Genomic DNA, 22332 nt, shown 5'->3' with positions numbered 1-22332 from the left:
TACGAGGTCGTTGCGGAATTCCCCTTAACAAACAAAATATAACCAAAAATATAAAAGACCAAAACAAAAAAGCAAGAAAAAACAAACAAAAAAGAAAAAAAACCCCCCAAAGCCACTAGGTCTACGGAACTCTAGGGAGGTCGGCGTACCCTCCCTAGTTGCGGACGGATGCCCCCCCCACCCCTCCCCGACGGCAGGTTAATGCACGCCGGGGCCGCCCTCCCCAAATTCCGCGGGCCTGCCCGGTATGGGTGGCCCTGTCCGGTGTAGCCCCGCGGATACCCCCCCCTAGCCAGTTGTTAGCCTCCCTAAAGACGTTCGGGAGTTTCCAGGGTGCACCACGAGGAGGTCACTGGCCATCGCACCCCAACCTAACCTAACCTTTTTTTTTTTTTTTTTTTTTTTTTTTTTTTTGTAACGAGGGAAAATACACTTCCGTACCCCTGCGCCGGGCAGTGCAATGGCGCAGGGAGTGTGGGACTCGCCTACAGTCGTTCAGCCATACCCACTAAAAACCCTCATGCCCACCTTAACGCAATGACCCGAGCTTTGTACCAGCTGAGCCATAACCAAAGCTCGGGCCGCGCGTCTGACGCCGAAGCGCCTCTCCCTAAGTGGTGAGAGCCAGGGAGGTAGGATCTTTTTTGTCCTACTACCCCAGCCCCCACCGGCGGAACCAACCGGCCCGCCCTCTACCCTACTCTACGTGCCGCAGAGGGGACTGGAAAACCAGTATCCCCCCTCGGCCTCTCCATCACGCATCCATCCGTCTCCTCATACTGGCCATGAGGGCCGCAGGGGGCATGGTAAACCATTACCCACCCACAGCCCCCACGACCTCACCCCACATCCGGCCACGAGGGCTGTAAGATGGGCAGGATAAACCAGTACCCACCCACACCCCCCGCGGCCCCACCACGTCGCATCTGCCGGTGCGACCCCGGTTGGGCATGGTCAGGGCGGAGTCACTGCTGTGACCCACCACTGACGGCCCTCTCCAGGTGGGTCGGTCATGTGCAACACCCAACACGATGACCGACCCTAGAGTTTGGTTCGCGGGGCCGAAGCCCTACCCCAGCCGAAGCCGGGGCGTTCCCCTATCCACCACCCGGGGACGCGCCACGTCGGAGTACTCCTCTCCGCCCACTCGGACAACCGAGCAGGTCCGTGGAACCTAACCTAACCTTTTTTTTTTTTTTTTTTTTTTTTTTTTGTAACGAGGGAAAATACACTTCCGTACCCCTGCGCCGGGCAGTGCAATGGCGCAGGGAGTGTGGGACTCGCCTACAGTCGTTCAGCCATACCCACTAAAAACCCTCATGCCCACCTTAACGCAATGACCCGAGCTTTGTACCAGCTGAGCCATAACCAAAGCTCGGGCCGCGCGTCTGACGCCGAAGCGCCTCTCCCTAAGTGGTGAAAGCCAGAGAGGCAGGATCTTTTGTGTCCTACCACCCCAGCCCCCACCGGCGGGGCCAACCGGTCCCGCCCTCGCCCTACTCTACGTGCCGCAGAGGGGACTGGAAAACCAGTATCCCCCCTCGGCCTCTCCATCTCACATTCATTCCTCTCCTCACATCTGGCCATGAGGGCCGCAGGGGGCAGGATAAACCAGTACCCACCCACAGCCCCCACGACCTCACCCCACATCCGGCCACGAGGGCTGTAAGATGGGCAGGATAAACCAGTACCCACCCACACCCCCCGCGGCCCCACCACGTCGCATCTACCGGTGCGACCCCGGTTGGGCATGGTCAGGGCGGAGTCACTGCTGTGACCCACCACTGACGGCCCTCTCCAGGTGGGTCGGTCATGTGCAACACCCAACACGATGACCGACCCTAGAGTTTGGTTCGCGGGGCCGAAGCCCTACCCCAGCCGAAGCCGGGGCGTTCCCCTATCCACCACCCGGGGACGCGCCACGTCGGAGTACTCCTCTCCGCCCACTCGGACAACCGAGCAGGTCCGTGGAACCTTTTTTTTTTTTTTTTTTTTTTTTTTTTTTTTTTTGTAACGAGGGAAAATACACTTCCGTACCCCTGCGCCGGGCAGTGCAATGGCGCAGGGAGTGTGGGACTCGCCTACAGTCGTTCAGCCATACCCACTAAAAACCCTCATGCCCACCTTAACGCAATGACCCGAGCTTTGTACCAGCTGAGCCATAACCAAAGCTCGGGCCGCGCGTCTGACGCCGAAGCGCCTCTCCCTAAGTGGTGAAAGCCAGAGAGGCAGGATCTTTTGTGTCCTACCACCCCAGCCCCCACCGGCGGGGCCAACCGGTCCCGCCCTCGCCCTACTCTACGTGCCGCAGAGGGGACTGGAAAACCAGTATCCCCCCTCGGCCTCTCCATCTCACATTCATCCTTCTCCTCACATCTGGCCATGAGGGCCGCAGGGGGCATGGTAAACCAGTACCCACCCACAGCCCCCACGACCTCACCCCACATCCGGCCACGAGGGCTGTAAGATGGGCAGGATAAACCAGTACCCACCCACACCCCCCGCGGCCCCACCACGTCGCATCTGCCGGTGCGACCCCGGTTGGGCATGGTCAGGGCGGAGTCACTGCTGTGACCCACCACTGACGGCCCTCTCCAGGTGGGTCGGTCATGTGCAACACCCAACACGATGACCGACCCTAGAGTTTGGTTCGCGGGGCCGAAGCCCTACCCCAGCCGAAGCCGGGGCGTTCCCCTATCCACCACCCGGGGACGCGCCACGTCGGAGTACTCCTCTCCGCCCACTCGGACAACCGAGCAGGTCCGTGGAGGTCCGTGGAACCTAACCTAACCTTTTTTTTTTTTTTTTTTTTTGTAACGAGGGAAAATACACTTCCGTACCCCTGCGCCGGGCAGTGCAATGGCGCAGGGAGTGTGGGACTCGCCTACAGTCGTTCAGCCATACCCACTAAAAACCCTCATGCCCACCTTAACGCAATGACCCGAGCTTTGTACCAGCTGAGCCATAACCAAAGCTCGGGCCGCGCGTCTGACGCCGAAGCGCCTCTCCCTAAGTGGTGAAAGCCAGAGAGGCAGGATCTTTTGTGTCCTACCACCCCAGCCCCCACCGGCGGAACCAATCGGCCCGCCCTCTACCCTACTCTACGTGCCGCAGAGGGGACTGGAAAACCAGTATCCCCCCTCGGCCTCTCCATCACGCATCCATCCGTCTCCTCATACTGGCCATGAGGGCCGCAGGGGGCAGGATAAATCAGTACCCACCCACAGCCCCCACGACCTCACCCCACATCCGGCCACGAGGGCTGTAAGATGGGCAGGATAAACCAGTACCCACCCACACCCCCCGCGGCCCCACCACGTCGCATCTACCGGTGCGATCCCGGTTGGGCATGGTCAGGGCGGAGTCACTGCTGTGACCCACCACTGACAGCCCTCTCCAGGTGGGTCGGTCATGTGCAACACCCAACACGATGACCGACCCTAGAGTTTGGTTCGCGGGGCCGAAGCCCTACCCCAGCCGAAGCCGGGGCGTTCCCCTATCCACCACCCGGGGACGCGCCACGTCGGAGTACTCCTCTCCGCCCACTCGGACAACCGAGCAGGTCCGTGGAACCTAACCTAACCTAACCTAACCTAACCTAACCTAACCTAACCTAACCTAACCTAACCTTTTTTTTTTTTTTTTTTTTTTTTTTTTTTTTTTTTTTTTTTTATACAAGGAGGAATGCTTAATGCATACTCCGTGCCTCGGGGAAGACACGCGAGTTATGTGAGATTCTCTCCCCGAATGGGAGCATACCCACTAAACCTCCTTGTTCCCTCATGGCCATAGTGTGGGGCGCCACGGGATCGCGTGAGCTTGCCACCGCGACGCCCCACTGACCGCCCCGGGAAGGGCCCTCTCTGCACCCCCGAAGGGGTGCTGCGCCCTTAGGCGCTCCTCAAGACGACACCGTGCAATGCAGGTTCGGAATCCCCGCCTCCCCCGCTGGTGCCGCCAGGGTTTATAGAGACCCACCTCTTGGCCCCCGTCTTGATCAAGACAGGGGCCCGCGGTCCCAGTGAAGATGTTGAGCCACCGGGATTACGCGTGGGGACGCAGGATCACACGCCATCGTATAACAGAGTGTTACCGAGGTCGTGCTCCCACGTCCCGACCGGCGGCCACGCCCCTAATGGGTCGCGCCACCCTCCACATTAGGCTTGCCCTCCCTTTTCGCTGCCCTGAAAAGGGCAGTTACTCGGTTTGGGTTCGCCGCCCTCTCATATGCGGACCCACAAGTGGGCCCGCACCCTAACCTAACTTAGCTAACTTAACTACCTTAAACCTAGCCTACTCTAAACTAACCTAAGTCCGGCGGCCGCGACCCTCGACCAAAGAGGTCGGGTCCTAGTGGTCGCGCCGTCCCGGACAAAAGGCGCTCGCCTTGCGGCGAGACGCCGCCCTCGTTTGCGTGCCCACAAGTGGGCCCGCTGGGGGGCTGCGGCCGGTGTGGTGAGCCGGCGACCCCGGTCGCCCCATACTTAAGTATGTAATCCAGGCAGAGCGAGGTGGCGGGCCCAGCCACCAATCCCAACCCCTCACCCTAATCTACTTAACCTAGCCCTAACTAACTAGTCCTAACTAACCTAATAGACGCTCGCCTTGTGGCGAGCGCCGCCCTCTCTTCTGCGGGCCCACGAGGGACCCGCAGCCTAACCTAGCTAACCTACTTATCCTAACTAACCTACCTTACCCTAACTAACCTACCAGTGTTTGGTTCGCGGGGCCGAAGCCCTACCCCGGCAGAAGGCCGGGGCGTTCCCCTATCCACCACCCGGGGACGCGCCACGTCGGAGTTCACCTCTCCGCCCACTCGGACAACCGAGCAGGTCCGTGGAACCTAACCTAACCTTTTTTTTTTTTTTTTTTTTTTTTTTTTCCAAGGAGGAATGCTTAATGCATACTCCGTGCCTCGGGGAAGACACGCGAGTTATGTGAGATTCTCTCCCCGAATGGGAGCATACCCACTAAACCTCCTTGTTCCCTCATGGCCATAGTGTGGGGCGCCACGGGATCGCGTGAGCTTGCCACCGTGACGCCCCACTGACCGCCCCGGGAGGGGCCCTCTCTGCGCCCCCAAAGGGGCGCTGCACCCTTAGGCGCTCCTTGAAGACGACACCGTGCAATGCAGGTTCGGAATCCCCGCCTCCCCCGCTGGTGCCGCCTAGGGTTTATAGAGACCCCGCCTCTTGGCCCCCGTCTTGATCAAGACAGGGGCCCGCGGTCCCGGTGATGGCCACCGGGATTACGCGATGGGACGCAGGATCACACGCCATCGCATAACAGCTCTGCAAGCAGAGTGCTACCGAGGTCGTGCTCCCACGTCCCGACCGACGGCCACGACCCTAGTGGGCCGCGCCACCCACCACGCTCAAGGCTTACCCTCACCTTTCGCCGCCCTGAAAAGGGCAGTTACTCAGCTCGGGTTCGCCGCCCTCTCATGTACGGACCCACAAGTGGGCCCGCACCCTAACCTACCTTAACTAACTTAACCTAGCCTACTCTAAACTAACCTATAGGTTCGCCCTCACCTTTCCCTGTGGTACTCAGCTCGGGGTCACCTCCCTCTCTTTTGCGAGCCCACAAGTGGGCCCGCAGCCTAACCTAACTTACATAACTAACTAACCTAATAGACGCTCGCCCATCGGCGAGCGCCGCCCTCTCTTTTGCGGGCCCGCAAGGGGCCCGCAACCTAATCTAACTAACCTACTTAACCTAACTAACCTAGCTAACCTACCAGTGTTTGGTTCGCGGGGCCGAAGCCCTACCCCGGCAGAAGGCCGGGGCGTTCCCCTATCCACCACCCGGGGACGCGCCACGTCGGAGTTCACCTCTCCGCCCACTCGGCCAACCGAGCAGGTCCGTGGAACCTTTTTTTTTTTTTTTTTTTTTTGTAACGAGGGAAAATACACTTCCGTACCCCTGCGCCGGGCAGTGCAATGGCGCAGGGAGTGTGGGACTCGCCTACAGTCGTTCAGCCATACCCACTAAAAACCCTCATGCCCACCTTAACGCAATGACCCGAGCTTTGTACCAGCTGAGCCATAACCAAAGCTCGGGCCGCGCGTCTGACGCCGAAGCGCCTCTCCCTAAGTGGTGAAAGCCAGAGAGGCAGGATCTTTTGTGTCCTACCACCCCAGCCCCCACCGGCGGGGCCAACCGGTCCCGCCCTCGCCCTACTCTACGTGCCGCAGAGGGGACTGGAAAACCAGTATCCCCCCTCGGCCTCTCCATCACACATTCATACATCACCTCATCTGGCCATGAGGGCCGCAGGGGGCAGGATAAATCAGTACCCACCCACAGCCCCCACGACCTCACCCCACATCCGGCCACGAGGGCTGTAAGATGGGCAGGATAAACCAGTACCCACCCACACCCCCCGCGGCCCCACCACGTCGCATCTGCCGGTGCGACCCCGGTTGGGCATGGTCAGGGCGGAGTCACTGCTGTGACCCACCACTGACGGCCCTCTCCAGGTGGGTCGGTCATGTGCAACACCCAACACGATGACCGACCCTAGAGTTTGGTTCGCGGGGCCGAAGCCCTACCCCAGCCGAAGCCGGGGCGTTCCCCTATCCACCACCCGGGGACGCGCCACGTCGGAGTACTCCTCTCCGCCCACTCGGACAACCGAGCAGGTCCGTGGAGGTCCGTGGAACCTAACCTAACCTAACCTAACCTAACCTAACCTTTTTTTTTTTTTTTTTTTTTTTACGTTGGGAAAATGCATTTCCGCATCCCTCCCGTTTCCGGGAGGGTATGTGGGACTCGCCGGCCAAGAAGAAGAAGTGGCCGGAATACCCACTAAAAACCCAACGATGTTCCGCCACGCGCCTGGTGACCGGGTCACGGGAACACTTGCGCAATCTTCCGCGACCCGGTCAGCGCCGTCCGACAAAGCAGACCCTTCTTTGTGGGGACCTGGGGTCCCCGAACTTCATGTAAGGCGCACCGGGAACATTACAGTGCGCCTTCCACCACGAGATCAATTGTGACGCTCGGCGGGCGATGGCTGACTCAAGTCCACCGCCCGGAGCTCTGCCACTATGGGGGCATGCGGCGGTCTTGGGCACGCTGCCTGCGCCCGGCCCTGCGGCGGCGGAGAGGATTACCGACTGCATCGTCCTCCCGCCGCCGCTCAGCCGCCTCCTTTTGCGTCATCACCTCCTCGCAAAAGGAGGCGACGGCTTGCCACGAACTGTCGCTGCTGGCCATGGCATTAGCGACGGCGGGCAGCGAGAGGTCCGTTCCTATTGCCGCCACTAGTGCGGCCCGCTGGGTCGACCAATGAGTGCATGACTCCAGCGTATGTTGCGCTGTGTCTTCCACGTGGCCGCACTCGTGGCACTCCTCGGTGGGCTCTCGTCTCGCCACCCTGCACAGATACCTGCCGAAGCAACCGTGCCCCGACAGGATCTGCACCAGGTGGAAAGAGAGAGCTCCGTGCTTCCGGCCCGTCCATAGCTCAAGGACGGGCCGGACCGCCTCAATTGTGCGGTGGCCGGCAGACGGCGTTAAAAGCCGCTCCTGCCACTGAACGACAAGTTCGGCCTCTGCCGCCTGCCGCCACGCACGTTCCTGCACTGGGGGAGGGGGTTCTCCCCGGAGACGGGCATCCGCTCGCCGCCAGTAAACACCGGCGAGCACTTCGGCGTCCAAATCCCAGGGCGGCGTCCCCGCCAACACACAGGCCGCCTCACATGATATGGTGCGATATCCTCGGATCACTCTGACCGCCATGATTCTCTGGGGCCCACGTAAAAGGGCCCTAGTACGGGCGGTCAGAGCGTCCGACCAAATAGGCGCTCCGTAGAGCGCCATGGATCGCACCACACCTGTGTAAAGGCGGCGACACCGCGAGCTCGGTCCGCCCAAGTTCGGCAGGAGCCTACTGAGGGCTCTAGCCGCTCCCACGAGCTTTGGGACGAGACGCCGAAAGTGCTCCTCGAAGTTCCATCGGCTGTCGAGAACAAGACCTAAGTATTTCATTGTGTTCCCGACGCCGATGGAAACTCCGCCAACCACGACTCCGGACTGGGCTGGAGGCGCTCTTCGAGGCCCATGAAAGTATAGGGCCTCAGATTTGTGTAAGGCTACCTCCAATCCCAGTCCTCGGATTCTGGCCACTATTTGGGCCACGCCGGCTGTTGCTCTGCTTCGAGCCTCCCTGTCCGTGCTGCCACAGGCCGTCACGAGGGTGTCGTCGGCGTAGCATACGACGTTAACACCCCTCGGGACGGCCCCGCGCAGGACCCAGTCGTACCCGATGTTCCACAGGAGGGGCCCAAGAACCGACCCCTGTGGAACACCGCACGACATCTCCCTCTCTGACCAGCCACCGCTAGTAGGGTACCCGACCGATCGCTCGGAGAGGTAGGCCGCCACGATCCTCCGAAGGTACCGGGGGACCGTGTGGTACCTCAGCGCCTCCTTGATGCAGCTCCAGGGCAAGGTGTTGAAGGCGTTCGAGATGTCAATAGATATCGCCACCAACACCTCCCCCCGGGATACCGCACTGTCCGCAAGGGCCTTCACCCGCGCTATTGCGTCGATGGTGGATTTGCCCCTGCGGAAGCCATACTGGTTGGCGCTGAGGTGCGGCCCCACCGTCTCCAAGTGGTGGACGAGGCGAGCAGCGATCACACGCTCAAAAAGTTTACTCACCTCGTCCAGCAACACGATCGGTCGGTACGCCGACGGCTCGTTTGCCGGGCGTCCATCCTTCCTGAGCAGGACCAGCTTTCCCTTCTTCCATTCTCCCGGAAACTGACCCTGCTCGAGACAGGCGCAGAACAAAGCCCGAACCCACTGTTCGAGCGGCCCTAGTGCCAGCGCCCAGGCGCGACCGGGGATGCCATCAGGGCCTGGGGCGGTATTTTTCGCGCGCATGCGCATCACCGCCGCCCCGAGCTCGGCCTCCGTGACCGGTGGCGCGCCTAGGCTCTCTTCTCCCTCTACAGTTGGAGGCGCCATGCAGGGCGCCTCGTGTTCGGCTCTTTGCGGAAACAGCGCCGCGACCACCGACTCCACGACGAGAGGCTGAAGACTCCGGGTAATGGGAGGACCCCTGGACCGAAGCTTATTCCGAACCATCTTATAGGGCCTCCCGAACGGATCTCTATCCAGAGTCCCCAGCATCTCGTCGTTGGCCCTGTCTTTGGCCACACCGATGGCCGTCCGCAGAGCCTTTACCGCCTCTCTGTAGAGGGAGTAGAGTCGCTCTTCTTCGGCCAAGTTGTGCCTTCTTCGACGACGGCAGCGGGTGTATTGGCGCCGCGCCGCCACACATGAGCGGCGCAGTGAGGCGACCTCCGCACACCACCAATACGCCGCTTGCCTCGAGGGGGCGGAACGCACTCTCGGCATGGCGCCGTCGCAAATGCGCGTCATGGCAGCACCGAGGCGCTCCGCCTCCTGTACGGCGTCGGTGACGTTGTCCTCACGCGGTGCGGAGAACCACGCCTCAACAAGGGCAACCTCAACAAGGAAGTCGCGGTCCATGCGTGGGAGCGACCAGCGGGGACCATCCCCCCGCAAGGGTCGGCTTGGGCCCGTGGGGTTGGCCGGAGTCGTGGAGACAACGAACCTTATGTAAAGATGGTCCGACAGTGTCTCCACGTTCTCCAGCACCTCCCAGCCCCGAATACGTCGTGCCAGAGCGGCACCGGCAAAAGTGACGTCTACTATTGAGCCGCCCTGGCGCCGAACGCACGTATTAACCGACCTCTGGTTCAGGACCGTGAGTCCGGTCGCCGTCGCCCACTCCTCCAGCTCTTGTCCGCGCGGATCCGTCGCCGGGCACCCCCAAGCCGTTGACTTGGCGTTGAGGTCTCCGGCAACGAGCACGCGGGCGGAGTGACTTCTGCCTATGAGAACGCCGACTTCTTCTATAAACTCTTCAAAGTCGGCGAGGCTCCGGTTCGGCGAGAAGTACACCCCGACCACCATGATGTCGCCGACAAGAGCGGAGACGTATCCCCGGCCTCGGACAACGTTGGCGAAGGCCGGAGATCCCACCATGGACCGGGACGTCAAAGCCACGACACCATCTATGTCCCCCACCCAATCATCCCCTGACGGGACGCGGTAGGGCTCGGCTACCACTGCGATGTGGATCCCCCACTCCGCCATACTCTGGAACAATAAGTCTTGAGCTCTGGCGGAGTGGTTGATATTAGCCTGGAGGAGATTCAGGTCCATTCTTAACCCTCGACCATTGGAACCTCCTCAGCCACTGGCGCTACCGCCTGGGGCGAGGAAGAAGACTGTCCGGTCACCTGGCTCGAACTGCCTGTTCCTCCCTTCTTTTTCCCCTTGGGTGGGGAGACGCAGGCTCTGCTGCCCGCGCGGTGGCCTGCCGGCCTGCCAGCGGCAGTGCAAACCGCGCAGCACAGTGCCGCGGAGCACTCGCGGGCCTTGTGACCCGGTTGACCGCAACGGTAACACAAAGCGCTGCGATCAACCTCTACGCTGCATTGGCCCACCGTGTGCCCACGTTCGTGACACTTAAAGCACATAAGGGGCCGGGCGTCCAGAAGCTGAATCTGCGCGGACACCCAGCCCACGAGCAGCCTTCCGCCCTCTACAATTTTTTTCGCAGCTGCGACGGGACAGGTAACAATGATTGACCCAAGTCCGTCGCGGCCGGCGTTTATTCCTCCAGCCCGCACTTGTTCCGCCGGACATACTCCTGCCGCCGCAACAGCGGCGACCACCTCGGCACTGGTAACGGAGTCGTCCAGACCCGTAACCCGTAGGCTAGCCATTTTCATGGGCCTGGAGACCCGGACGACTTCGCTACTTAAGACCTCCCGCAGCTTTTGAGCCAGGGAGTCCGCCTTTTCACCACTGGAGGCCCCTGGGAATTCGAAAAGGCGGCCTCCATTGGCTGCCTTTCGAAGTCGGACCCCCTGGCCACCGAATTCCGCCACGTCAATTTTTTCTTTTGCCGCGGCAATCACCTTCGCATAGGTCGCGCCCTTCTCTTCCGCCCCCGGTTGCAACGTCAGGACGACTGCTGACGTCTGGGGTGCTTGGAGCTTACGGGCGCGACTCTTTGCGTCGGGCCGCTTTTTAGGCCCCACCTTAATCCACGGGAACTCAATAAGCTGCGGCGGCTGCGGCGGCTGCTGATGCCCCTGTGGAGGACTACTTTTTGTCTTCTTCTTCTTCTTCTTTTTCTTTTTTCTCTTCTCCCCCTCCGAATGCGGGGTAGAAGAATTGCCTCCTTTTGTAGCCCGCGCTTGGGCTTGGGACGGACGAATTTGTGCGGACGCCGCAGGGCGCTGCGTGGACGAACCGGGTGCCTGCCGCGGGAGCCCGCTGGCGCCAGGTTTGGCTGGCGGCGCTGGGGGCGCCTTGCCCTGTACTCGTGGAGCTGGCACCGGTGCTGATACCGGTGCTGGCCCCGAGAGCGCCGCCGCGTAAGAGCGTCCGCTGTTTCTCTTGTCGGCTGCCAGCGGCGGCCGCAATCTTTTCTCCGGGAGGAGCCTGTCTTCAAACGAGGCCAGGCGGGCATTTAACATCCCGCCCACCTGGACCATCACCGTCCGACAGATCTCCTCTAGTTGGGAGGGCCCTGTAGGGGCGGCCTCCGCGGTCATGTCCGTGGTTGTGGGGGCGGGACCTTGTGTCCGCCCTCTCTGCATTTCCTCCCGTAGCTCTGCCAGCTCCTTGCGGAGGCTGGCCATCTCGGCTCTTAGGCGGGCGTTGTCCGCCTGCAAGTGCCGCGTCTCTTCCGTGACTGTGCGGGCCCCGAGGACTTCCACGGCTTCCTTAATAGATGCCGCGGCGTCCTTAAGGGTCCGCACGAATGTACCCTTCAGGTTGGAGGACTTGGTGGCTACCTTGGTGATGACCTCCAAGTCCTCCTTAACTTGTTCCTGCAGCTGGGCTGCCCCCCTCTCTTCCATCCTCTGCTTGGGCTCCGGAAACAGCTTAGCCCGGGTCTCCCGCCGAAAGCGGGCGATATTTGCCTCCCTGGCGAGGTCTTCCTCAGCCCTCTGCCTAGCTGCTTTCGCCTGGGCCCTCTTTTCTGTACGAGGCTCTCTACAAACTGATGCCTCCGACCTTTCCTCATCAGACCAGCCTGCCAGATCTACCTCGCTGGGGCGCTTTTGCCCGCGACCCTCACTCCAGAACCGACCGAGATCGTCCCGGTTCAATATCTCCAGGGACCCAACACGACTAGCAGCGGACGCCATGCTCGCCGCCGCGTCCGAGTCGGACTCCGAAACCCTCCTGTCGGCCTGAGGCCTTACCGGTGTCGGGGTGCGCGTAAGCACAACCCTCACCTCCTTCGTCATCTCCTTCAACACGTTCTCCTTCTCATTACTTTTGTTTTCTTTTATTTCCATACTTGTTCCCACGATTATGGGACGATATACACTCCACCACCGGGTGACGCCCGTTCCGGATAATGGGGCTTCTTACTACAGAGGTCGCCAGGTATCTGTAGGTTTTAACGACTTTACTGTCGGGTTTTTATAGAGTTTTCCTTTCTCGCGCGCCGGCCGGCTAAGGCAAGCGCTCCGCTCCTAGTGGCCCCGCATACCCATAGCGCCGCTTCTACGGGGTCGTTGCGGAATTCCCCTTAACAAACAAAACATAACCAAAAATATAAAAGACCAAAACAAAAAATGCAAGAAAAAACAAACAAAAAAGAAAAAGCCCCCCCAAAGCCACTAGGTCTACGGAACTTCTAGGGAGGTCGACGTACCCTCCCTAGTTGCGGACGGATGCCCCCCCCACCCCCCCCGACGGCAGGTTAGTGCACGCCGGGGCCGCCCTCCCCAATTTTTCCGCGGGCCTGCCCGGTATGGGTGGCCCTATCCGGTGTAGCCCCGCGGAAAAAAACCCCCCCCGCCCTACCTAACCCCCACCCCCCCTGAGGGTAATTTTTTATAGAGGTTTTCTTCCTCGCGGCCCCACGATAAGCGCAGGGCCCCCGTTTCCGCTCAGTGCGGACTTACGGGTTTGTTGGCGTTTGGTTCGCGGGGCCGAAGCCCTACCCCGGCAGAAGGCCGGGGCGTTCCCCTATCCACCACCCGGGGACGCGCCACGTCGGAGTTCACCTCTCCGCCCACTCGGACAACCGAGCAGGTCCGTGGGACCTAACCTAACCTAACCTAACCTAACCTTTTTTTTTTTTTTTTTTTTTTTTTTTTTTTTTTTTTTTTTTTTTTTTTTTATAGTCAGGAAATGCGTTTACGCACGCCTACGCCGGGCTGTGCAATGGCGTAGGGAGTGTGGGACTCGCCGGCCACAGAAGGTGACCGGAATACCCACTAAAACCTGACTGCCCTCTAACGCATTATGGCGGGCGCCACGGGAACGCTTTAGCTTTCTTCCGTGACCCCGCCTGCGTTATCGCCCTGAAGGGGCCTCCCTCTCACGCATGGTTTGTGGGGAGAAGTACGGCGGCGAAACCCCGCCTCCTTCTCCCCACTCTCCTGCGTCTGAGCGGGGGCGCGAGGGGGTTATCCTCGCGCTCTCGCTCCCTTTCCTCCTTCTGCGAAATTACTATTTCGCAGAAGGAGGAAACCGCCTCCCATGACCCCTCACTGCCCAGCATGGCGCGAATTACGCCTGGGAGTGAGAGGTCATCACCAATCGCCGCTACCAGAGTGCGGCGCTCTTCGGACCACGCTGTACATACCTGAAGGGTGTGTTGCGCGGTGTCCTCATCAGCGCCGCACTCGTGGCACGACATCCTCTCCTCTCTTCGTATCCGGTGAAGGTACCGCCCGAAGCAGCCGTGACCTGTCAAAATCTGGGAAATTCTGTATGTTATTGCGCCGTGGCGCCTCCCGCACCAGTCCGAGAGCCGTGGGCGTATGGCCTCTATGGTGCGGGCGCCGTATTCGGCGTCCGCTAGGCCAGCAGCCCACAGCTCTATGGTCGCTCGCTTTCTCTCCGCCCGGGACCGGGCAAGCTCCTCTGGAGCCGGGGCTTCGCCCCGAGCTCTCTGCTCGGCCCGCTCCCGGTACGCTTCGGCCAGCACACCCGCTTCTATCTCCCACGGGGGAGTGCCGGCCAAAGCGCAGGCCGCTGCATGGCCAACCGTGCGGTAGGCCATGCATGCGCGCACCGCAACGATGCGCTGCGGCCTGCGGAGGAGGGCCCTGTTTGACGCGTCAAGGGCTTCTGCCCATATCGGCGCGCCATACAGGGCCATACTGCGAACGACCATGGCGTACAGTCGTCTGACCTGTACGCCCGGACCTCTCAGGTTCGGGAGGAGCCTGGCGAGGGCGGAAGCCGCGCCGACGAGTCGGGGGGTTAGCGTCCGGAAGTGATCTCCGAAACGCCAACCCCCATCGAGGATAAGGCCAAGATATTTGATCCGGGCCTTAACCTCGACCTCGTCCCCGTTGATCCGGAGGGTCGCTCCTGCGGGCACTCTCCACCTCGGCCCTTTGAAGCAAAGGGCTTCGGTTTTGTGGAGTGCCACGCGGAGTCCGAGCGCCTCGATCCTCCGGACCAACAGGGTGGCCCCGGCTTCCGCCCTCCTCTTGACTTTCCTCCAGGTGGTGTCCCGGACGGCTATCATCGTATCATCCGCGTAGCAGATGACAGCCATCCGGGGCAGCACCTCCCCGCGGATGGCCCAGTCAAAGCCGATGTTCCACAGCAGGGGTCCTAGGACGGACCCCTGAGGAACACCGGAGGCCATCCGCCGCTCCTCTCTTCCCTCCCTCCCCATGTAGGACACTACCCGCTCTCGCAGGTAGTGTCCCACAATCCTCCGGAGATAGAGGGGCAGTTCGTGAAACCGAAGTGCCTCCTCTATTACTCCGAAGGGGAGGGAGCCGAAGGCGTTGGCGATGTCAAGTGACACCGCCATCGCCCCCTGTCCTCTCTCGGCCGCATCCTCCGAGAACCTTTTCAGGGCGGTCAGAGCGTCCAGGGTGGATCGCCCGGACCGGAACCCGAACTGATTCTCGGAGAGCTGCGGCCCTTCCGTCTCCAGATGCTGGATGATCCGGGAAGCCAATACCCTTTCGAGCAGCTTCCCGGCCTCATCCAGCATCACGAGCGGCCGGTGGCCGGAAGGAGAGTCGACGGGGTGACCCTCCTTCCTCAGCAACACCAGTCGCCCCTCCTTCCACACAACCTAACCTAACCTAACCTAACCTAACCTAACCTAACCTACCTACCTACCTACCTACCTACCTACCTACCTACCTACCTACCTACCTACCTACCTACCTACCTACCTACCTACCTACCTACCTACCTACCTACCTACCTACCTACCTACCTACCTACCTACCTACCTACCTACCTACCTACCTACCTACCTACCTACCTACCTACCTACCTACCTACCTACCTACCTACCTACCTACCTACCTACCTACCTACCTACCTACCTACCTACCTACCTACCTACCTACCTACCTACCTACCTACCTACCTACCTACCTACCTACCTACCTACCTACCTACCTACCTACCTACCTACCTACCTACCTACCTACCTACCTACCTACCTACCTTCCTACCTACCTACCTACCTACCTACCTACCTACCTACCTACCTACCTACCTACCTACCTACCTACCTACCTACCTTTTTTTTTTTTTTTTTTTTTTTTTTTTTTTTTTTTTTTTTTTTTTTTATAGTCTGGAAATGCATTTACGCACCCCCTACGCCGGGCTGTGCAATGGCGTAGGGGAGTGTGGGACTCGCCGGCCGCAGAAGGCGACCGGAATACCCACTAAAACCAGACTGCCCTCTCACGCATTACGGCGGGGCCACGGGAAACGCGTTAGCTTACATCCGTGACCCCGCCTGCGTATGGCCCTTACGGCCCCTCAAACTTGAGGCGTGGGGAGAAGGGCAGCAGCGAATTGCCGCCTCCTTCTGCCCACTCTACGGCGTCGGAGCGGGGGCGCCAGAGGGTCGTTCTCGCGCTCCCGCTCCTGTGCCTCCTTCTGCGAAATCACCTCTTCGCAGAAGGAGGCAACGGCGTCCCAGGACCTCTCACTTTCTAACATGGCGCGTATAACGCCAGGAAGTGAGAGGTCCTCGCCTATCGTCGCCACCAGGGTGCGGCGTTCTTCTGTCCAGGCGCAGCACACTTCTAGTGTGTGCTGCGCCGTATCTTCTTCATCGCCGCACCCATGGCACGACGCCGTCTCCTCCCTTCCGATCCGACGCAGATACTGTCCGAAACAACCGTGTCCGGACAGCACCTGCGTGAGTCGGAAGGTGAGGGACCCGTGGCCCCTTCCGCACCACTCCGGGAGCTGTGGGCGGATGGCCTCGACTGTGCGGACGCCATATTCGACGTCCGCTAGGCCTTCCACCCAGAGCTCCATGGTCCTCCGCTTTCTCCTCTCCCGGGCGTGGGCGAGCTCCTCCGGGGCGAGAGATTCTCCCCGGGTTCTTTGTTCAACCCGCGCCCGGTATGCCTCGGCCAGCACTCCCGCTTCTATCTCCCACGGGGGAGTACCGGCCAGGACGCAGGCCGCCGCGTGGCCTACCGTGCGGTAGGCCCTGCAGGCACGTCCTGCAATGACGCGCTGCGGCCTGCGGAGGAGGGCCCTGTTCGACGCGTTTAGGGCCTCTGCCCATATCGGCGCGCCGTACAGGGCCATGCTGCGGACGACCATGGTGTACAGCTGCCTTGCTTGTACACCCGGACCCCTCAGGTTCGGAAGGAGCCTCGAGAGGGCTGCTGCCGCGCCTACGAGCCGGGGGGTTAGCGCCCGGAAATGCTCCCCGAAACGCCACCCCCCGTCGAGGACAAGGCCCAGATACTTTATACTGGCCTTGACCCCGACCTCGTCCCCGTTGACCCGGAGTGTTGCCCCCGACGGCACCCTCCACCTCGGTCCTTTAAAACATAGGGCCTCAGTCTTGGAGAGCGCCACCCGGAGGCCCAGCGCTTCAATTCTCCGGGTCACCAGGGTGGCTCCGGCCTCAGCCCTCCGCCTCAATCTCCTCCAGGTGGTGTCCCGGACGGCGATCATCGTATCGTCTGCATAGCAGATAACCGCCATCCGGGGCAGCACCTCTCCGCGGATGGCCCAGTCGAAACCGATGTTCCATAGCAGGGGTCCTAGAACAGACCCCTGGGGAACACCGGAGGCCATCCGCCTTTCCTCTCTCCCTCGCCTTGTTATGTAGGACACTACCCGCCCCTGCAGGTAGTGTCCTACGACCCTCCGGAGATAGAGGGGCACTCCATGGAATCGGAGTGCCTCCTCTATCACCGCGAAGGGGAGGGAGCCGAAGGCGTTGGCAATATCCAGAGATATCGCCATAGCCCCCTGCCCCCTCTGGGCCGCGTCCTCCGTGAACCTCTTCAGGGCGGTCAGGGCGTCTAAGGTCGATCGCCCCGACCGGAACCCGAATTGGTTCTCGGAGATTTGCGGCCCGATCCTCTCCAGATGCTGGATGATGCGGGAAGCCACCACTCTTTCAAGCAGCTTCCCGACCTCATCCAGCATCACGAGTGGCCGGTGCCCGGAAGGAGAGTGTGCGGGTCGACCCTCCTTCCTTATGAGCACCAGCCGTCCCTCCTTCCACACCCCAGGGAAGCGCCCCGCTGCCAGACAATCACTGAACAGGCAGCGGAGGCGGGCCCCGAGGTGTTTGAGGGCGATGGGGAGCACCTTGCCGGGCACCCCATCCGGTCCCGGAGCCTTCCGGCCCCTGAGCCGGCCAACCGCCCTATCCATTTCCTCCTCTGTTACCAGAGGAGCGTCAAGGGCGGTGTCCTCCTCCTCCGCATCTGGCGGTGCCATGCGCGGTGGTTCGAATGGGGGGCTGTCAGGGAACAGCCCCTCAACCACCGCGCTGAGGACGGCCGGCTCCATATCCTCCGTGGGGGGCGCCCTCTTCAGGTTAGCTCGTACCATACGGTACGGGCGCCCCCATGGGTCCGCGTCAAGGGTCGCCAAGAACTCCGCATAAGCGGCGTCCTTGGCGGCCCCGATGGCGGCGGTGAGCGCCTTCTTGGCTGCCCGCATTTCAGCCTGAAGGCGCTCCAGTTCACCATTCACTCGATGCCGACGTCTTCGGCAACGGGTGAAGGCGCGCCGGGCGGCGTTACTGGCAGCGCGCAGAACCGCAAGGTCCTGCGTCCACCAGTATACGCCTTCCCTGGGCGCGAAGCGTCGTGCCCGGGGCATCCCGGCGTCGCAGATGGCCGTCAGGTCCCGGCGGAACCCGACGGCCCTTTCTTCGACCCCCATCCCTTGATGGGGGTCCGCCGACCATGCGCGGACCACGGCCTCCTCCTCCGCCAGGTCCGCGTCGAGGCGTGAGAGCTTCCACCTCGGAAAGCCTCCCACGCCTCTTCCGCCCGTCACCCGGGCCTGACGCCTGCGGGGCGCGTTGGAGACCCTGAACCTAATATATAAATGGTCGGACAGGGTCTCCACCTCCTCCAGGACACGCCAACACGTTATGCGTGCGCCGATGGCGGGGGTGGCGAACGTTACGTCCACCACTGAGCCACCCCGCCCGCGCACGCACGTGTAGGCGGTGCCCTGGTTCTCCGGGGCTAGGCCGATTACTGTAGCCCAGTCCCGGAGAAGCGCCCCTTTCGCGTCGGTGATGGAGGACCCCCACTCCGCGCACTTAGCGTTGAGGTCCCCCATCACGATGACCTGGGCCGGCGATGCCCTCTGCACTACCGGTTCCAGGCCATCCAGGAACCTCTCGAACTGCGAGAGGTTCCTGTTTGGGGAGAAGTAGACTCCGATGAGAACTACTTCCCCCCAGTTTGCCGCCACATAGCCGGCGCCCCTTTCCCTGAGGGAGAGGCGTTGTCGGCCCGCCGGCGGCGCCACTATGCCGACCAGACCCTCCGTGTCCCCAACCCAGTTGGAGTGAGGGGGGATCACGTAGGGTTCGGCCACGACCGCGACGGCAATTCTCCACTCCGCCAGGACCTGCATGAGCAGGTCCTGTGCGCGGGCGGAGTGGTTGGCGTTGGTCTGCAGGAATTCGCTATGCAGGTGTCCGGGCATTAAGACACCTGCATAGCTTCCTCGGCCGGCGGGCTAGGCTGCGGCGGGCTAGGCTGCGGCGGGCTAGGCTGCGGCGGGCTAGGACGCAGCCTGGTCACCTTTCCTTTCACGGTGGGGGGTACACATTTGTCGCCCCCCATCACGTGCGTGTGCGGGCGCCCTGTGGTGGCACACACTGTGCATTTACAGGGCGCCTCGCAGGCGGCCGCCTTGTGCCCCGCTTCGCCACAACGGAAGCAAAGTTGACCATGCTCCGCTTCCGTTGGGCATAGGGCGCGAGTGTGGCCCAGCATCATGCATTTGAAGCACCTTAATGGCCGGGCCTGCACCGCGTTGATAGTGGCCATGGTCCAACCGATGGCCACCTTCCCTATTTTGACGACTGCCTTGGCAGCCGTCGCGGGGCACTTTACAATGGCAGAGCCGCCACCCCAGAAGTTGGGCCTGATGAGACCCACTTTGACCGCACTGGGGGGGCAGCCCCCAGCCGTCGCCAACTTGTCCGCCACTTCCTCACGGGTCACCGTCTCATCCAGGCCAGTGACCCTGAGGTCGACCAATTTGGACGGGCGGGCGATGTCCGCCCAGTCCCCAATAACTTTTGTTAGCTCGGAGGCTAGGCGGTCTGCAGTCTCTTCAGGGGTTTCCCCCCCCACTTCCATGAGTTTGGATCCGGTCATGCTTGTCCGGATCCTCACCGTCTCCAGGCCAAAGTCGCTCAGTTTGATGGAGGCCTTGGCCTTAGCCAAGACCTCAGCGTACGTGGCCTCGGTGACTTGGCCCTCTGCTGTGGAGATCGTAGCCCCCTTTTTAAGGGTGAGGCTTATAGCAGCCGTCTTGGGGGCTACGATCTTAACTGCCTTGGTGAGGGGGGTGGCCACAGTCCCCCGCCGGGTTGTATCGACTTGGGGGGGAGCTCCGGCTGGATTCGGAGCTTTGCCCTTTTTCTTAGCCTTTCGGCCGACCACCTTTGACCATTGGACTTCGCTCCCCGATGCCTGGGGAGCGTTGTCCTCCTGGCCCGCTACAGCTTTGTGTAGCTGGGCTCCCCCTGCCCGTCCTCTCAATTCCTGAGAGGGGGGAGGGGGAGGTGGAGGGCCAGTTGGTCGTTCTTTGGGGCCCGTTTTGGGCCCCCGTCTGGCCGACCTGGCTTTGGCCTTAGGGGCCTGAGCCGGTTCCGCCGGGTCTCCTCTTATGGCCTCTGCTGCCAGGCCGGATCGGGCTTCAGGCCGGGGCGGCGGCGGCGGCTGCCGCTTGTCCGCTGCCAGTGGGGGCCTAACCACTGGCTCAGGGGGGAGGCGCGACTCTAAGCCTTGAAGGCGGGCATTCACCATCCCGCCAACAGATTGTAGGAGTTCGCGCCTCATCTCCTCCAGGGCGCTCTTCAGCACCTCCTCTAGTCCCGGCTGGGCCTCGGGCGCCTCCCTCGGAGTCGCAATCGCGTTCGTTCGCTTTTGCGACTCCGAGTATGCCTCCTTAAAGGCGCGTAATTCCGCGCGGACCAGCTCAAGCTCTTTGGCTAGTCGAGCGTTGTCCGCTCGGAGCTTGCGCAGTTCTTCGCCGGCGCCCTGCTGCTCCCTGCTTGGCTGCGTCCTCGTTGCAGTCGAGCTTGGCGGCCGATAGGAACATCGGTATGTGGGGTCGGAGTCGCCCGATTCGCTCTCCAACCCCTTCGCCAGGTCTTCCTTTGCCGCCTTCAGGAAAGTATGCTTTCCTGCATTGCCTCGTATCCGGCCTCTGGCCGCCGTGGACAATTTGTTCGCCACGGCTGGTGCTGCCTCCTCGCCAGACGAGTCCCTCAGGGCCCTCTTTTTCTTCTTTTCCCCTGGGATGAACCTCAGGGTCACCTTTGGCGCCGGCTCAGCCTTTTTGGCGTGGCTTCGTAGCCGCCGCGCAGACGCTTCCTCCTCGGCACCACTGGAGCTTTCGTCACTGGAGCAGGACGCGCTAAGGACGACCACTTGCTCATTTCCCTCTCTGTTTCCCTCACTCTCCACTCTCTCTCCCCGTCTCTCTTCCTCCTTCTCTCCCTCTCTTTGTTTTTTGGTTTTATTTGATTCTTCCATATTTGTTCCCACGAGAAGGGCCGATATAAACTCCACCCCCGGGTGACGCCCATTCCGGATGGTGGGGCTACATACTGTAGAGGTCGCCTGGTGTCTACAGGTTTTAAGCGACTTCGCTGTCGGGTTTTATAGAGTTTTCCTTCTCGCGGGCCGGCCGATTAAGGCAAGCCCTCCGGTCCTAGTGGCCTCGTACCCCATAGCGCCGTTACGATGGGGGTCGTTGAGGTTGCACATAGGTTACGGGTGTGCTAGGGGTGCGGCGCACCACCCCTAGTTTCGGACGGATACCCCCCCCCCCCTCCCCGACGGCAGGTTAGTGCGCGCCGGGGTCCGCCCTCCCATTTCCCCCCCAGTGTTTGGTTCGCGGGGCAAAAAAAAGCCCTACCCCAGCAATATGCCGGGGCGTTCCCCTATCCACCACCCGGGGACGCGCCACGTCGGAGTTCACCTCTCCGCCCACTCGGACAACCGAGCAGGTCCGTGGCCTACCTACCTACCTACCTACCTACCTACCTACCTACCTACCTACCTACCTACCTACCTACCTACCTACCTACCTACCTACCTACCTACCTACCTACCAGTCGCGTGCCAGACGCCGTCGCGAACGCATCGCTCCCGCGCGGCTCCGCTGTAAAAATAACTCGAAGTGGGAAAAAGTTCTCAAATATTGAAGTGTTATATATCGTTAGATTCGCCTCAGTGTCACGAACAAAATGGTGCAAAAATCTTTGTAAAATACAATCTGTGTGAAAAGTTATAGTGGAAAAATTGTAAATCTTTTCAGTGCAAAACTTCAAATTGAAACGCCTCGAAAACAAGATCGAGAACATATCTGTTTTAAATTATAATTCGGAGCACCGATATGAAACCTTGCTTCTAGTGAACAATCTAGATTTTTGCCGATAGAAAATAAATTTCTACAAAATTTTCCATCTTCACACACGTATAAATTAATAAACCGAATGTTGTGAGTGACTTGTTATATATCTATTATTTCAATTTAGTGCAGTGAACAAAATAACAATAGTAAAACTAGTGTATATAATAGACTTAAATAGCAACATAACAAAAACAAAATTTTCATAATATGAAAAAACTTCTCGGTCTACTGGTTAATATTATAAAACCACAGATAACAAGGACGACAACTACTTCGCCAGCTGATTCTAACACCGTTTGAATCATCAAAATCGGACATTTAGTTCCGAAGATATCAAGAGAAGAAAATTGTGTTGCGTAATTACAATTCAAAATTGACTTATTTATTTAT

At 60.5% G+C, this 22332-nt stretch overlaps 2 protein-coding genes across 2 annotated transcripts; both read right to left on the bottom strand.

Annotated features, from left to right (window-relative positions):
• Positions 1–10208: 10208 nt before the first annotated feature.
• LOC123721803 lies at positions 10209–12362 on the bottom strand. Its single transcript, XM_045681648.1, has one exon. It carries the CDS (start codon positions 12360–12362, stop codon positions 10209–10211), a length of 2154 nt encoding a protein of 717 aa, XP_045537604.1.
• A 6630-nt stretch (positions 12363–18992) lies between these two features.
• LOC123721785 (actin cytoskeleton-regulatory complex protein PAN1-like) lies at positions 18993–21059 on the bottom strand. Its single transcript, XM_045681598.1, has one exon. The coding sequence runs from the start codon at positions 21057–21059 to the stop codon at positions 18993–18995; it is 2067 nt and encodes a 688-aa protein (XP_045537554.1).
• Between the last annotated feature and the right edge of the window lie 1273 nt (positions 21060–22332).

This window comes from Papilio machaon, chromosome 2 (genome assembly GCF_912999745.1).
Source record: "Papilio machaon chromosome 2, ilPapMach1.1, whole genome shotgun sequence".
Lineage (NCBI taxonomy): Eukaryota > Metazoa > Arthropoda > Insecta > Lepidoptera > Papilionidae > Papilio > Papilio machaon.
Note: the sequence above shows the minus strand (reverse complement) of the source record. Positions and strands in the feature narration are given on the sequence as shown.

What these genes read in the sequence shown, in the direction of transcription:
- LOC123721803 (XM_045681648.1), bottom strand. Translation starts at nt 12,362, where the DNA reads ATGGAAATAAAAGAAAACAAAAGTAATGAGAAGGAGAACGTGTTGAAG.
- LOC123721785 (XM_045681598.1), bottom strand. Translation starts at nt 21,059, where the DNA reads ATGGAAGAATCAAATAAAACCAAAAAACAAAGAGAGGGAGAGAAGGAG.